General features: G+C 67.3%; 1 protein-coding gene across 1 annotated transcript; it reads left to right on the top strand.

Annotated features, from left to right (window-relative positions):
* Nucleotides 1-301: 301 nt before the first annotated feature.
* ZNF574 (zinc finger protein 574) lies at nt 302-3,799 on the top strand. The gene has a single exon (XM_050930467.1). It carries the CDS (start codon nt 502-504, stop codon nt 3,046-3,048), a length of 2,547 nt encoding a protein of 848 aa, XP_050786424.1. The 5' UTR covers nt 302-501; the 3' UTR covers nt 3,049-3,799.
* Nucleotides 3,800-16,088: the final 12,289 nt, after the last annotated feature.

The following is a 16,088-nucleotide window of genomic DNA, read 5'->3' as shown; positions in this document are numbered from 1 at the left end:
CCCCCACGGAGCCCCCGGCCCCCCCGCGTGTCACCTCCTGGGACCCCCCACGTGTCACCCCCCCACGGAGCCCCCGGCCCCCCCATGTCACCTCCCGGGATCCCCCGCGTGTCACCCCCCACGGAGCCCCCTGTGTTGTCCCCTCACCGAGCTTCCTCGGGACCCTCTGTGTCACCCCCCCATGGACCCTTCGCACCCTCATGTGACACTTCCCCAGGGACCCCCCCGTGTGTCACCCCCCCGGACCGCCCCCCGCCCCCTGTGTGTCACTTCCCCATGGAGCCCCCCCATCCCCTGTGTGTCACCCCCCTGGCCTCCCTGTGTCACCCCCTATGGACCCCCTCCATGGAGCACCCCCGTGTGTCACCCCCTCCCTGGGACCCCCTGTGTGTCATCCTCCCCCAAACGCCCTGGTCCCCCCTTGTGTCACCCCCCCCCACACGGACCTCCCATCTCTGACCCCGTCTCTCCCCCCCGGCAGGTGAGGCCCCCCGCCCCGGCATGGCGGAGCCGGCGGAGGAGACGCTGCTGTTCGTGGAGCATCGCTACGTGTGCTCGGAGTGCAGCCAGCTCTACGGCTCCCTGGAGGAGGCGCTGCTGCACCAGCAGAGCCACCTGGGCCCGGAGCAGCACTACGAGGTGGTGGGGCTGGCGGGCGAGGCCGAGGCCGAGGCCGGGCTGTACCAGGCGCTGGCTGTGCAGGAGAGCAGCCAGTACCAGTGCCTGGAGTGCGGGCAGCTGCTGCTCTCCCCGGGCGAGCTCCTGGAGCACCAGGAGCTGCACCTGAAGCGCCTCAGCCAGGAGCCGGAGGCGCCTGCCAAGCTGCCGGCCTCCAGCCAGATCCACTACGAGTGCGTGGAGTGCAAGGCCCTGTTCCTCAGCCAGGAGCTGTGGCTGGCTCACCGGCAGGCCCACCGCGCCCCCCCGGAGCCCCCCGCCCCCGAGGCGGGACCCGCCGGCCAGAGCCAGGCGCTGGTGGACCTGGAGCACTCCTACCGCAAGCCGGAGGAGGCGGGGGCAGCGGCGGGGGGGGACGGCTGCGCTGTGCAGCTGCTGCTCTACGAATGCGGCGAGTGCTTGCAGCTCTTCCAGACGCCCAAGGACTTCCTGGAGCACCAGGCCACGCACCTGGGCGCTGCGCCCGCCGGGGAGCTGGCAGAGCCACCCGCCTGCCCAGCGGAGCCCCCGCAACCGGCGCCGGTGGGCGTGCTGAACGGAGCCGCGCCCGCCCCCTCGGAGCCCAGCATCACCGCCAGCGACCACAGCTACGAGCTGAAGAACGGGCCTGAGGAGGCGGCGGCCGCGCCGCGCCGGCCCAAGCCGTGGTGCGCCGAGTGCCAGCAGCTCTTCCCCTCGGCACACCAGCTCCAGCTGCACCTGCAGTGCCACCGCCAGGGCGCCTTCCAGTGCCCGCTCTGCAGCAAGGTGCTGCCCACCCCGCTGGCCCTGCGGCAGCACCAGAGCGAGCACAGCGGCGAGTCGCACTACCTGTGCTTGGACTGTGGCCTGGCCTTCGACACCGAGGCCGTGCTGCTGGCCCACCGGCGCGGGCACTCCCCCAACCCCCTGCACCGCTGCGCCTGCGGCAAGGCCTTCCTCAACATGACCAAGTTCCTCTACCACCGCCGCTCCCACGGCCCCCTGCCGGCCCCCCCGCCGGAGCCGCCCCTGCCTGCCCCGCCGGAGCCCCCACCCGCCCCGCCGGCGCCCAAGAAGCCGGACGACGTTGTGCCGCTGGCCATCATCTACTCGGTGGAGAACGCGGAGGCCAACGGGCCCAGCTTCCGCTGCCTGATGTGCAGCAAGGTCTTCTCCAAGCACCTGCAGCTGGTGCGGCACCAGCGCTTTGTGCACAAGCTGGAGCGGCGCCACAAGTGCCAGACCTGCGGCAAAATGTTCAAGAAGAAATCGCACGTCCGCAACCACCTGCTGACCCACACGGGCGAGCGCCCCTTCCACTGCAAGGAGTGCGGCAAGAGCTTCAACTCTCAGGCCAACCTGCTGCGCCACCGGCTGACCCACACGGGCGAGCGCCCCTACCGCTGCGAGATCTGCCAGAAGGCCTTCACCCAGTCCTCCACCCTGCAGCAGCACCTCTTCGTGCACAGCCGCCACTACCCCTACAAGTGCCAGGAGTGCGGCATCAACTTCCACCGGCCCTACCGCCTGCTCATGCACCGCTACCACCACACAGGCGAGTACCCCTACAAGTGCCAGGAGTGCGGGCGCTCCTTCCTGCTCCGGCGCCTGCTGGACGTGCACCAGCTGAGCCACGCCGGGCGGGAGCCCCAGGTCTGCGCCGGCTGCGGCGCTGCCTTCGTCACGGCCCTGCAGCTCCGCGAGCACAAGTGCGGCAAGGTGAGCCGGCGCTTCGAGTGCCCCACCTGCGGGAAGAAGGTCAGCTCGGCCGCCCGGCTCCGCGCCCATGAGCTGCTCCACGATGGGGGGGCTGTGGCCTCCCCAGAGGAGGCGGCCCCCGCCCCGCCCCCGCCGCCCCCCCCGCCCCGCCGCGCCACCTGCCCCAAGAGCTTCGAATGCGCCGACTGCAAGAAGCTGTTCAGCACTGAGACCTCGCTGCAGGTTCACCGGCGCATCCACACCGGGGAGCGGCCCTACCCCTGCCCGGACTGCGGCAAGGCCTTCCGCCAGTCCACCCACCTCAAGGACCACCGGCGGCTGCACACCGGCGAGAAGCCCTTCAAATGCGAGGAGTGCGGCAAGGCCTTCACCATCGCCGTGCGGCTGGCCGAGCACCGGCGCATCCACACCGGCGAGCGCCCCTACCACTGCGCCGACTGCGGCAAAGCCTATCGCTCCTTCTCCAACCTGTGGAAACACCGCAAGCTGCACCAGCAGCAACGCCTGCAGAACGAGCAGGAGGCCCTGGCCGAAGCCGCTGCCGCGGCCGCCATGGCAGCCGCCACCGCCCCGGACTACGGCAACACCCTGACCATCATGGAGACGATTGAGATCTACCCCGCTGTGGCCACCGAGCCCGAGGGCGCCCCGGGAGGCCGCCTGGAGAATGTTCAGCTGGGAGGGGTCTGAGCCGGGAGAAGGGGCCACGGCGCGGACAGAGCCTCCCCACCCCACCCAGCTCATGCTGAAGCTCTTGGCTGGTGGCCACACGGCTTCTGTTCTAGCCATGGCTGGGTCATACGTGGCGACAACTGCTTCTCCAGCTCCCCCTTGCGGCCACGTGGCTCCTTGGGGCCACGGCGCTGCCCCCTCTGGTTCCCCCTCGTGGCCACGTTCCAGGGCCACATGGTTCCTCCTAGTCACAGCGCTGTGCCTGAGGCCACGCGGCTCCCTCTGGCCACGGCGCTGCCCCCTCTGGCTTCCCCTCGTGGCCACGTCCGTGTGCCTGGGGCCACGTGGCTCCTTGGGGCCACGGCGCTGCCCCCTCTGGCTCCCTCTCGTGGCCACGTCCCTGTGCCCGGGGCCAAGTGGATCCTGGCCACGGCGCTGCCTCCCCGCTCCCCCCCAGCTCCCCTTCGTGGCCACACTTATCACCAGGGCAGTTCCATTTGCTTCTCTGGCTGCCACCCGGGGCCGTGTCCTCGCTGCCATGTGGCTGCAGCTCCAGGAACACCCCCCGCCCCACAACCCGGCCCCATCCCCCATGCCAGGCTGTGGCAGCTGCCCCCTGACCCCAAGTAGCTCACTTTTTCTATTGACCCCCCCCCCCAGCCAGCCATCCTCCCCACGTAAATAACAGCCCCCCCTACTTTTGCTAACTGGACCCCTCCCTGGGGGGGCATTTTGGTATCTGTGTTACAATTAAACATGAGTAAACAATGTGGAGTGACTGGTCCTGGGGGAGGATGGACTAGAAAACACTCCATGTTGCTGAACTGGGGGGCTGGAGCTGGGGGCGTGTCCTGGGGGGCTGGAGCAGGAGCAACCCAAGGGCAGGTAGGGGTGTGTGTTGGGTTAGGGGCTCTCTGGGGCCGTGAGACGGGTGGGGGGGTCCATTAGCAAGGCCCTGTCCTGTTGTACTGAAACCCCTCCCCCACTGCTGGGGGGCAGGAGAAGGTGGGGAGGATGTCTTCCTGTGAGGGGGCTTGGGAGGGGACAGATGTATCGTGTGTGACGGGATTCCTGAGGTATAGCCTGTAATGGGGGTACGACTGGGCCCGCGTAACGCTCCCACGCAGCAAACCCCTCCGGGCACTGTGACCACTCGGCCGTCAGCCGGCGCAGCCCCCCACAAGCCACTCCCAAATCCCCCAGAGACGGGGGGGGCACCCCTGAGCTGTCAGCCCCTGACCCTCGCTGGGGCGAGGAGACGCCCCATCTTTGTAACCCGCGCTCAGCTTCCCCCAGGCCTTCAGCCAGGTGCCACCAGCAGGTTCATTCCCCACAGAAAGGGGGGTGCTCGGCACAGAGGGTCACAGGCGGTTCCCAAAGCCAGCGACCGGTCGCAATCTGATCCCTTCTCACCCTGGGCAGGATTTGGATGGAGCCGGTTTCTCACCCCGCTGGATGGGCCAGTTCCCCCTTCAGCCGGGGCCCAGGCTCCGCGGCCCCTGTTGTGTCCAGCGCAGGCGGGAGGAGAGAGGCCAACGCGATGCCGCTGTCCCCGTTCCAGACCCTCGGCCGAGGTGCCTGGCAAACTCTAGTCCAGACCTGTCCGGGGGGGGAGTTTCCTGAGTCCCAGAGCTGAGCAATCCCCCCCCCCCATGATGCACCCACAGCCCCTTACAGCTTTGTAACACCCTTGTTCCCAGCTCCCCTGCTGCTGATCAGGCACGGGTCCCCCCCAGCCGCAGAGACGCACGACCCACGGCCTTGGCCGGAACAACGGGCCCCAGCCCCTCTGTACCAGCTAGACCCCGGCAGTCTCCCCGTGTCTGCCTGTCCCCCCACGCTGTCCCTCCTGTGGCCACCGGGTGGGGCTGTTCCACGCTGGCCTGGAGGGGGCAGGAGGAGGGAGTGGGGGGCACTAGTTCATTCCCTACCTGCTTCCCTGCCCCCACCTGTGCTGTGTCCCTCCCCCTTTCCCCACCTGGACAGGAGTATGGGGGGGAGGTGAGTGTCCTGGCAGGGGGCCGTTTCCCAGGCCTGAGAGGGATCTTGTACAGTGGAGCTCCCCCCACGCCCCCTGCGCTGCACACGCCTCCTGTGATGACACAACACCCACCGGTCACCATCTCACAGGCTGACAACCCGCGGTGACACAACACCCTGACGCTCTGCGATATCCACTGATGCATCACGCTGCTGCTAACACCCCCCGCGGTGACAACACCCGCGGCCCAGCAGTCACCTCTCACAGGCTGACAACCCGCGGTGACAACACCCGCCGCCCAGCTGTCACCATCTCACAGGCTGACAACCCGCGGTGACACAACACCCTGACGCTCTGCGATATCCACTGATGCATCACGCTGCTGCTAACACCCCCCGCGGTGACAACACCCGCGGCCCAGCAGTCACCTCTCACAGGCTGACAACCCGCGGTGACAACACCCGCCGCCCAGCTGTCACCATCTCACAGGCTGACAACCCGCGGTGACGCAACACCCTGACGCTCTGCAATATCCACTGATGCATCACGCTGCCGCTAACACCCCCTGCAGTGACAACACCCGCCACCCAGCTGTCACCATCTCACAGGCTGACAACCCGCGGTGACACAACACCCTGACGCTCTGCGATATCCACTGATGCATCACGCTGCCGCTAACACCCCCTGCGGTGACAACACCCACCGCCCACCTGTCACTATCTCACAGGCTGACAACCCATGGTGACACAACACCCTAACGCTCTGCGATATCCACCGATGCATCACACTGCAGCTAACACCCCCCGCGGTGACAACACCCGCCACCCAGCTGTCACTAACCATGTGCACACTGATGCAACCAGCGGTGACACAACATCCTCATTCAGCAGCAGTGTGATGTCAGTGGACATTTAACATACCCCACATTGACAACACTCGCCACCCAGCTGTCACTAACCATCTCACGTGGTGACACAACCCTCAGAGATACAACACGCAGTGCCCAGCTGTCACTGTCTTTCCCACTAACACACCCTGCAGTGACATGACACCCTGACACTCTCAGCCACTGCCGCATCACACTGCTGCTAACACACCCCACGGTGACACAACACCTGGTGCCCAGCTGTCACTAACCATCTCACGTGGTGACACAACCCTCGGAGATACAACACCTGCCACCCAGCAACATCTCTCCTGCCCCCCGGGCCTTCCCCAGGCTCCCTCTGCCCGTGTGGGCACCGAACCAGGGGGCCGAGGGCTTGGTGGGGGAACACCCGAAGGTCTGACGCTCCCAGGGCTGCTCGCCACACTCTGACTGGGGCTGAGGTGTGGGTGTGGGGGATTCACCAGCATAGCTGCTGGCCAAGGGGTGGCTGGGGGGAGGGACCTGCTCCAGCTCTGCCTGTGTTAGTTCAGGGGCATGGCTCTGCAGTGCCCCCCGCCTGGCTCCATGTGCCCCCTTGCCACCCAGCCACATGCTCACCTGCACGGCTAGTGGTGGGGCACACCTGTGTGCCAGCATTGTGCCTGCTCTTACACGCTTACCTATATCCCCACCTCTCCTGTTCACTGATAGCTGCCCCCTTCCCCTGCCAGCTGCACATCTGCTAGTGCATTACACACCCACATGTGCACACCCCAGCCCATTGCACATGCACTTGTGCAATTGCACAACGTCAGTCTGCTGCACACTTGCTGGTGCAATGCATACAGACCTGGCCTGCTGCACATGCTAGTGCAATGTGTGCATACTCAGCCTGCTGCACACACATTTGTGCACTGCACACCTACAGCCTGCTGGACACATACTAGTGCAACATACACAACCTCTGACTGCTGCAAACATGCTACTGTGACTCCTGTGCACAACACATCCTCACCCTTTGTGCACACACTAGTGCAATGCACAATCCCCTAGCAAATGTGCTAATGCAATGTGCACACACAATACAACCTAGCCCTCTCCATAGCATGGGGCTCACATAAGGATTTGCACGAGGCTCCTAAGCCAATGGGTCATAACTGGGGGGACCTTAATACAGTGACACCCCATTTTTCTAGCTGAAGGGGCACCAGATGGGGGCAGGGCAGGGGGCAGCCATGTCTGGGCTGGAACAGAGACATTTGCCCCAGCGGCTCCTGCATGGAGGGGGCTGTGACCAAGTGGGGGGTTTCTTGGGGTTTCTGTGTTTTCCAGGGGGTGCATGCAGGGGGTGGGACTCAGTGTCCCCGGGTGTTACTGGTTAACGAGGGGAGGGGAGAGGGAGTTTGTTGGGACACAGGACCAGAGAGGGAACTTTGGACCCCGGCCCGATGGCCTGGAGGATGGAGACCCCAGTGACTGGTGACCTGGTGACCCAGAGACCCAGCTCAGGAGTCACAGCCGTTTCTGGCCAGTGGGGACAATGGGCTGTGGGAAGAGGACCCCGGTGACCTGACCAGCCGGCTCCGGCCAGAGGAGGCCATGGGGACCTGGTTTATGACCCTGTTTCCCTGGAGAGAAGCCAATGGGCAGAGGGGGCTTGGGGCCGGGGGTATCGGAGGCCCAGCTGGGAAGCAGGGGGGCTCGGCTGGAGGGGGAGCAGGCAGAGCCCCCCTGGCTGCAGGGGGACTGGGATGTGCTGGGCTGGGGGAGGCCAGGCCTGAGGCCCTGAGAGTTTCCTATGCTGGGTTCAACTCTCAATAAACCTCCTGTGTTACGCTGGGGGAGAGTCGCTCCGGGCTAGAGAACAGGGCAAGTGGTGGGGGGGATCGTCCCCTTCGGGGGTGAGGAGGCCCCGGGGGCCCAGAGCGAGGGGACTCCCTGGGGGGGCCCACGGCAGAGACAGACGTGCTAAGGCTCAGAGAGGTGCGGCTCCAGGAGGTGGAGGGGCCTGACCCTGGGAGAGAGTGGCCCCCCGAGAGGGCTGTTGCACTGAAAGGGGCACTCCCCCCCCACGGACCGCACGGGGCCATGCGTGGGCCTGATCTATGAGTCCGTGACAGGGCCCCCCCCGCCAGGAATGCCCATGGGGGGAGACATGCACATGCCCTGATGCCCTGACATGCTGGGGTTGGGGGGGGATTGAGATGTGCACACGCCCTGGCACACACTCGGGTTATAACGGGAGCAGAACATTTATAGTAAATTCACCTAAATGCATTTTTTGGGCCCTAAGACTATTTGCACCTTTGGGGGGATTTTGGCAAATGACGTCGGCTGGAAAAGAGTCTCTCCCCCTCCCCCCTGGCAATGTCCATTTGAACTGTCTGGTCTGGACCCAGGGAATCTTCTCTCTGGGTTCTGGGGAAACCCTGAAATTCCTGCTCTGGCTGGTTTCCCAGATCTCTCTGTTCGGCCATTGAACTGAACAGTCAGATGCTGGGTTCCAGGTCCCAGGCTGGAGGCCCCCCCCCTCCACCCCAAACATCTCGTCTGGTCGCCCGGGCTGGAGCCGCCCCTCTCCCCCCCGGAACATCTTGTCCGGAGCCCCCCCGCCTGAGAACATCTCGTCCGGTTGCCCGGGCCGGAGCCCCCCCTGCCCCCCGGGAACATCTCGTGTGGTCGCCCAGACAGGCTCTGGCCCCCGGAGCAGATCACACAGTCAGGGATGGGGGCCTGCGGCTCCAAGGGGCCATTCTCCCCCCAGTGCCCCGGCCAACTGGGTCCCGCTCCCTCTCCTGGCCGGGGACGCATCCGGCCTTTCGCTGCTGGAGCAGAGAGCCCCCGACCCCGGGGCCGAGTGCCCCCGACCCTCCCTGGCCCCACTGAGAGGTGAGAGCTCCTGGCAGCCCTGGGGCAGGGCTCTGAACCCTCGAATGGTCCATGGGGCTGTGCTCTGGCCCCACCCCAGCATATCACCAGCTGGCGGGGAGCGCGGGGCCCAGCTCTGGGCGTGGGGGGCAGGGGGAGCGGGGGAGTGCGGGGCCCAGCTCCGGGCATAGGGGGCGTGGGGAGTTTGGGGCCCAGCTCTGGGCGTGGGGGGCACAGGGAGCACAGGGCCCACCCCAGGCCGAGCCCAGAGGGGAGATCCCCTTGTGAGGAACTGGGCCTGTTCTTACTGGGGGCTCTGAATGCTGAGTGGGGGGGGGTTGGCCTGGGAGGACGAGCTGCATTGGGGAGGGGAGACTGGCCGGAGGGAGGGGACCTGAGCAGGTAACGTGAGAACCCAGGGAGGGGGAGAGGCCAGGGGACACCTCTGCCCGGGAAGCTGGACAAAGTGGGGGGGGAGGAGACGCTGGGGGGGAGGGGGTTTCAGGAGCTGGCTGGGGAATGGAGGGAGCCCAGACAGGGCTCTGACCCCCCAAGGGGGCTGTGGTGCCCCTGGGACCCCAAGCTGGACCCAATTGGGGAGGATCCTGTTGTCTGTGCCTGCAAGACCCGTCCTGGCCTGTGTTCCTGTCGTCTGAATAAACCTTCTGCTTTCCCGGCTGGCTGAGAGACCTGGGGAGCCCCGGGGTGCAGGGCCCTGACTCCCCCACACTCCCTGACACCCCTCCCTGCCCCTGCTTGGGGCCCCCGTTGCCAGCCCCTGGAGTTGCTGGGGGCTCTTGTGCGAGTGCCCCCCACATGAGAGCTCCCAGGTCTCACCCACTGACCATCCCCCCAGTGTGTCGGAGGAGCCCCCAAACCAGGCTCCTGAGCCCCAGAGTCGGGAGCTGACCTGGCACCCAGGCCTGGTCCCCCCCTGGTCTTTCCATCTACCCCCCTCACTCACGACCAGACTCCAGCAGGGGACTGAGTCCCCCTCACTTCTTGTCCCCAACTGCTGCATGGGCTGGGTACTAAACAGCCCCTGTGTCCCACCCCAGAGGTGGCTGCATCCCAGTGCCAAGTGAAGGGTCCCTGTATAACCAGCCCCTGCGCCCCGCCCCAGAGGTGGCTGCATCCTCACATTTTGCCCTCCACTTCTCTTGCGCATTTGCCAAAGAGCTGTTGGGTGCAGGCCTGGTGGAGCCTGGGCTAGAAAGGAGGCAGGCGGTGGATCCCCCATTGCCAGCTCTAGCTGTGCCCTGGGGAGAATGGGCCAGACCCCCCAGAAAGAACCCAGGAATCCTGGTTCCCAGCCCCTACTCCCCTCGCAGAGCTGAGGAGAGAACCCAGGAGTCCTGGCTCCCAGGCCCCCTACCAGCTCTAACCCACCAGCCCCCACTCCCTGTCCCTATCCAGTTGGTCTCGGGCACGTCTGTCCGTCCCTGTCTGTCTGGGTGGCTCTGAGCAAGAACAGTCCCCCCCCCAACCCCCCACGGGAGCTGCACCCCAAGGCCGTCGTCCCACATTCCTGCTGCTGGTCTTGGATCTCAATGTATTGAGCTTCCCCCAGCAGTGTGCAGCCGGGGCCCCAGGCGCTGCGAGCTTCCTCCCAGCAGTGTCCTGGCGCTGTGAGCTTCCCCACAGCAGTGCCCAGCCGGGGCCCCAGGCGCTGTGAGCTTCCCCACAGCAGTGCCCACCCGGGGCCCCAGGCGCTGCGAGCTTCCCCACAGCAGTGCCCTGGTGCTGCAAGCTTCCCCACAGCAGTGCTCACCTGGGGCCCCAGGTGCTGCGAGCTTCCCCACAGCAGTGCCCTGGTGCTGCAAGCTTCCCCACAGCAATGCCCAGCCAGGACCTGGCACTGCGAGCTTCCTCCCAGCAGTGCCCTGGTGCTGCAAGCTTCCCCACAGCAGTGCCCAGCCGGGGCCCCAGGTGCTGCGAGCTTCCCCCAGCAGTGTCCAGCCGGGGCCCCTGGTGCTGCGAGCTTCCCCCAGCAGTGCCCTGGTGCTGCGAGCTTCCCCACAGCAGTGCCCAGCTGGGGCCACAGGTGCTGCGAGCTTCCCCATGGCAGTGCCCAGCTGGGGCCCTAGGTGCTGCGAGCTTCCCCCAGCAGTGCCCAGCCGGGGCCCCTGGTGCTGCGAGCTTCCCCCAGCAGTGCCCTGGTGCTGCGAGCTTCCCCCAGCAGTGCCCCCAGCCAGGCCCCTGACGCTGCGAGCTTCCCCCCAGCAGTGCCCAGCCGGGGCCCCTGGTGCTGCGAGCTTCCCCCAGCAGTGCCCCTATTTCCCTTTGTCCTGCCTGCCTGAGGGGAGCTAGTGGTGATTGAAGCCATTTCCCGCCCCTCCCCCGTCAAGTCTTCAGCGGCACCCAGAGAACCCCCCACCCCCGCTGGGCCGCCCCGGGTCGGGTCGGGTCGGGTCGCTGAGGGGCCTCATCAGGATTCAGCTCGCGTCTGCGAGCGCCGCAGCGAATCTCAATGAGGAGACCCCCCCCCAGAGACCCCCCGCCGCCAGCCGCCCCTTAGAGCCCTCCCTGAGCCCCCCCAGACCCCAGCCGCTCCCTGACCCCATGCAAAGGGGGGGGTCTCTCCACCCCCTCATCCCCCACCAGGCCGTAAGACCCCGCCCCCGACGGAGGGTCCGGCCGCCCCCATCCCCCCTTTTCTCCATCCCCTCCCCCTCCCCTTTCCCCGCCCCCCTCCATCTCCGCCCCACCCACCGTCGCCGCGATGCGCCGGCCTCGGCTGATTGAGGGCTCCTGAAGCGCCCCCCCGCTCCCCCCGCATCTTCTGCATCGCCCCCCCGGCGGAAAATCGGGATTTGAACCCTCCCCTCCCGGAGATCAAGGCCAGGGCTGCGATCCGGGGGGGTCCGGCCCCCCCCCAGGAGGGCGAGCTGGGGCTGCGGTCGAGGGAGATTTGGGGCGGCCCCCCCGGACAGACAGACGGACGGACATGGGGCGTTTTCTCTTCTACCGGCAGTTCTCACCCCCTCCGCAAAATGAGGGGCGCTGACGCCTGAGCCCCCCTCACTGCGCCCCCCGCACGTCTCGCCGCTGCCCGGATTGCGGACTTGGGGGGCCCCGAGCGGGCAGGGGGGCCCCACCCCGAGCCGGGGGGGCCGCAGGTAGCCAGAGCTGGGGGCGCCCGCGCCGATCACGGATTCCGTAAGTCTCGCTACTTTCCTGCCTGTTTGGGGGCGCCGGGGGGGCAGCTCCGTGCCCCTCCCCGCACTTTGGCGTGGCCTGTGCCGAAGCTCTGCGCACGCGTATGTGAGGCCGGGGGCGGAATGGGGGGATTGGGGTGCGGGGGAGCTGGGGGAGGGGAACCCTGTCTGGCCTCTGGCGGGGATGGGGGGCGGGAGACAAGGGTCAGAGACCGCGAGGCTGGGCCCGTCTGGCCCTGGCTGTATCCTGCGCCCCCCCCCAACACCCTGCAGCCCCCCCCGGCGCCCCCTTTTCTCTCTGCTCCGTCCTCGGCGCCTCCAGCTCGGCCTGACCCCTCCCCCGGCCTGTCTGCATCGCCCCCTTCCGCTGGGGGGACCCCCGGTGCCCCCCGTTAGCCCCAAACCCAGGGCTGAGCACACGAAGCAGGTGGGGGGACACGGGGCCTGTCCCCGCTGGGGGGGGTGAGCTCTGTGACGCTCTAGCTGTTCAGTGGGTCCTTGTGTGAATCGAGTTTGCCGGGTCTCAGCAGCATCCCCCCCCAGGCTCTAGCCGGCCCCCCTCGGCCACTGGGACTGGGGGGGTCATGGGGGGGAGGGGGTGTCTGTATGCTCACCCTGCCCCGCTCTGGGACCAACCACCCCGGGTCCCCCATCCCACAGCCCCCCTCTCTCCTAGGGCCTCCCCCCTCTCAGCAGCTCCCAGCGCTCAAACCCTCCTCCCAGAGGGCCCCTCTCCACATTCACCGCCCCAGGCCCCTGGCAGCCCCCCGCCTCCGAGCCCTGAGTTCGAGGCCGCTCACCCGCAGCTGCAGGGAGCACCGAGGTGCCCCCCCCCCGGCTCCCTGGCGCGGCCTGGGCAGGAGGACTCGGCGCTGAGTCGCTGGCCAGGCCGGGCTGGGGCCTGGGGCTCCTGCCAACCCAGGAGCTGGCCTCTGCAGGGGAGGGGCATGGCCGGGTCCGGGTCCAGGTGCAGGGCCGCCCGGGGGGGGGAGGAAGAGGGGCAATTTGCCCCAGGCTCCGCAGGGGCCCCCACTAGAGTTTTTCGGGCCCCTGTAGCGGGGTCCTTCACTCGCTCTGGCGGGCCCGGAAAACTCTTGCGGGGCCGGGCCCCGGAGCTGCTTCTGCTCCCGGTCTTCGCGGCAGAAGGACCCCCCGCCAGCGAATTACCGCCGAAGCGGGACCTGCCGCCGAAGTGCAACCCGGTCTTCAGCGGTAATTCGGCGGCAGGGGGCCCTTCCGTTCCGGGACCCACCGCCGAAGTGCCCTGAGGACCACGCCGCCGAATTACCGCCGAAGAGCGGGCTGCACTTCGGCGGCAGGTCCCTCTTCAGCGGTAATTCGCTGGTGGGGGGCCCCCGCCGCGGGTCTTTGGGGCACTTTGGCGGCGGGTCCCAGAACGGAAGGGCCCCCCCACCGCCGAACAGGGCCGGCTCTAGACGTTTTGCCGCAGGGGGGCGCCCTGCCGCTTGCTGGTCCCGCGGCTCCGGTGGGAGGTCCAACAGAGCCACCTGCCACCGAGGGCCCCAGGCCCCCAGAATCCTCTGGGCGGCCCTGTCTGGTTGCTGGATTTTGGGGGGGGGGGGCTGGGATGCAGTGTGTGAGGGGGGACAGGGACTGTCTCTCCAGAGTGGCAGTTCCTTGGGGCTGCCTTATAGCAGGGGCCATGTCTCAGTGCTGAGGGTCCAAGGGGTGAGTTAACTGCTGAGGGCACTGCTGGGGTGAAGCTCACAGCATCAGAGTCCCCATCTGGGGGCACTGCTGTGGGGAAGCTCATGGTGCCAGGGTCCTGGTCTGGGGGCGTTGCTGAGGGGAAGCTCACAGCACCAGGGGCCCTGGCTGGGGGCACTGCTGGTGGAAGTTTGCAGCACCAGGATCCCAAAGTGAGGGCACTGCTGGGGGAAGCTGACAGCACCAGGGTCCTAGCTTGGGACACTGCTGTGGGGAAGCTCACAGCACCAGGGGCCTGGCTCAGGACACTGCTGTGGGGAAGCTCACAGCACCAGGGTCCTGGTCTGGGGGCACTTCTGTGGGGAAGCTCACAGCACCAGGGTCCCGACTGAGGGCACTGCTGTGGGGAAGCTCACAGCACCAGGGGCCCTGGCTCAGGGCACTGCTGTGGGGAAGCTCACAGCACCAGGGGCCCTGGCTCAGGGCACTGCTGTGGGGAAGCTCACAGCACCAGGGGCCCTGGCTCAGGGCACTGCTGTGGGGAAGCTCACAGCACCAGGGTCCTGGCTGGGGGCACTGCTGTGGGGAAGCTCACAGCACCAGGGGCCTGGCTCAGGACACTGCTGTGGGGAAGCTCACAGCACCAGGGTCCTGGTCTGGGGGCACTTCTGTGGGGAAGCTCACAGCACCAGGGGCCTGGCTCAGGGCAATGCTGTGGGGAAGCTCACAGCACCAGTGGCCCTGGCTCAGGGCACTGCTGTGGGGAAGCTCACAGCACCAGGGGCCCGGCTGGGGGCACTGCTGTGGGGAAGCTCACAGCACCAGGGGCCCGGCTGGGGGCACTGCTGTGGGGAAGCTCACAGCACCAGGGGCCCGGCTGGGGTCACTGCTGTGGGGAAGCTCACAGCACCAGGGGCCCGGCTGGGGGCACTGCTGTGGGGAAGCTCACAGCACCAGGGTCCCGGCTGGGGGCACTGCTGTGGGGAAGCTCACAGCACCAGGGTCCTGGCTGGGGGCACTGCTGTGGGGAAGCTCACAGCACCAGGGTCCTGGTCTGGGGGCACTGCTGTGGGGAAGCTCACAGCACCAGGGGCCTGGCTCAGGGCACTGCTGTGGGGAAGCTCACAGCACCAGGGGCCCGGCTGGGGGCACTGCTGTGGGGAAGCTCACAGCACCAGGGGCCCGGCTGGGGGCACTGCTGTGGGGAAGCTCACAGCACCAGGGGCCCGGCTGGGGGCACTGCTGTGGGGAAGCTCACAGCACCAGGGGCCTGGCTCGGGGCACTGCTGTGGGGAAGCTCACAGCACCAGGGGGCCTGGCTCGGGGCACTGCTGTGGGGAAGCTCACAGCACCAGGGGCTTGGCTCGGGGCACTGCTGTGGGGAAGCTCACAGCCCCGTCTCCCTGCTCAGATGTAGATACTCTTTTGTGGCAGCCGGTAGCTGTTGCTGGGCAACAGGACACGGCTAGGAAGGAAGCTAGTGTCTCCAGGCAACGCTATCTGAGACCCCGCCCCCTTCTCCCTCCCCTCCCCCATGCAGCTGGTGGGGCTTCAAGGGTCACGTGACTGCCTTGGATTCCCATTCCCCCACCCCTTCCTGGACCATGGACGGATGGGTGATTGGCTCCATCCCATCGCCCCAGCCCCTCAAATCCCCCCCGGGAACCCCAGCACCCAGACACGATCCTGTCCCCCAAATTTCCCCTAGGAACCCTGGCACCAAGACACAGCCCCGTCCCCCCCAAATTCCCAGCACTGGACATGGCCCTGTCCCCCCCGAATCCCCTCCGGGGACCCCAGCACTGGACATGGCCCTGTCCCCCCCGAATTCCCAGCACCAAGACATGGCCCTGTCCCCCCCGAACCCCACCCCCGGGGACCCCAGCACTGGACATGGCCCTGTCCCCCCCAAATTCCCAGCACCAAGATATGGCCCTGTCCCCCCCGAATCCCCCCCTGGGGACCCCAGCACTGGACATGGCCCCTTCCCCCCCAAATCCCCCCCCCAGGAACCCCAACACTGAGAAACGTCCCCACCCTCCCAATCCCCCTGGGAACCCAGCACTGGACACTGCCCCGTCTCCCCCAGATCCCCCTGGGAACCCCAGCACTGGACATGGCCTCATCCCCATGGAACTGGCTATATCCCAGCTGCCCCCTCCCATGGCACTGAGATGCCCCCTCCCTGGGGCCCCTGGTGCTGCGAGCTTCCCTCCAGCAGTGCCCAGCCTGGCTGCAGGAAGCCATGTCGCTGCTCAAGGTGAGGACGCTGCGAGCTGCTGACTCGGCACAAACGGGGAGCGGTGTTGGGGGGGGAGTGATGCCAGATGCTGTGAGACCCCTCCCCCACACTGCCACCAGGAGTCACCTTGGCCAGGGGCACAGTGGGGCAGGAGGCTCAGTAGGGGGCGCTGTGGGGCAGGGTCACTAGGGGGCACTCTGGGGCAAGGCGGGTGAGTAGGGGGTGCTGTGGGGCAGGGTCACTGGGGGGTGCTGTGGGGCAGGAAGCAGGGCA

The sequence above is a fragment of the Gopherus flavomarginatus genome, chromosome 20 (assembly GCF_025201925.1).
Source record: "Gopherus flavomarginatus isolate rGopFla2 chromosome 20, rGopFla2.mat.asm, whole genome shotgun sequence".
Lineage (NCBI taxonomy): Eukaryota > Metazoa > Chordata > Testudines > Testudinidae > Gopherus > Gopherus flavomarginatus.
The sequence above is the reverse complement of the archived record's forward strand: the minus strand, read 5'-3'. Positions and strand labels throughout refer to the sequence as shown.

What these genes read in the sequence shown, in the direction of transcription:
- ZNF574 (XM_050930467.1), top strand. Translation starts at nt 502, where the DNA reads ATGGCGGAGCCGGCGGAGGAGACGCTGCTGTTCGTGGAGCATCGCTAC.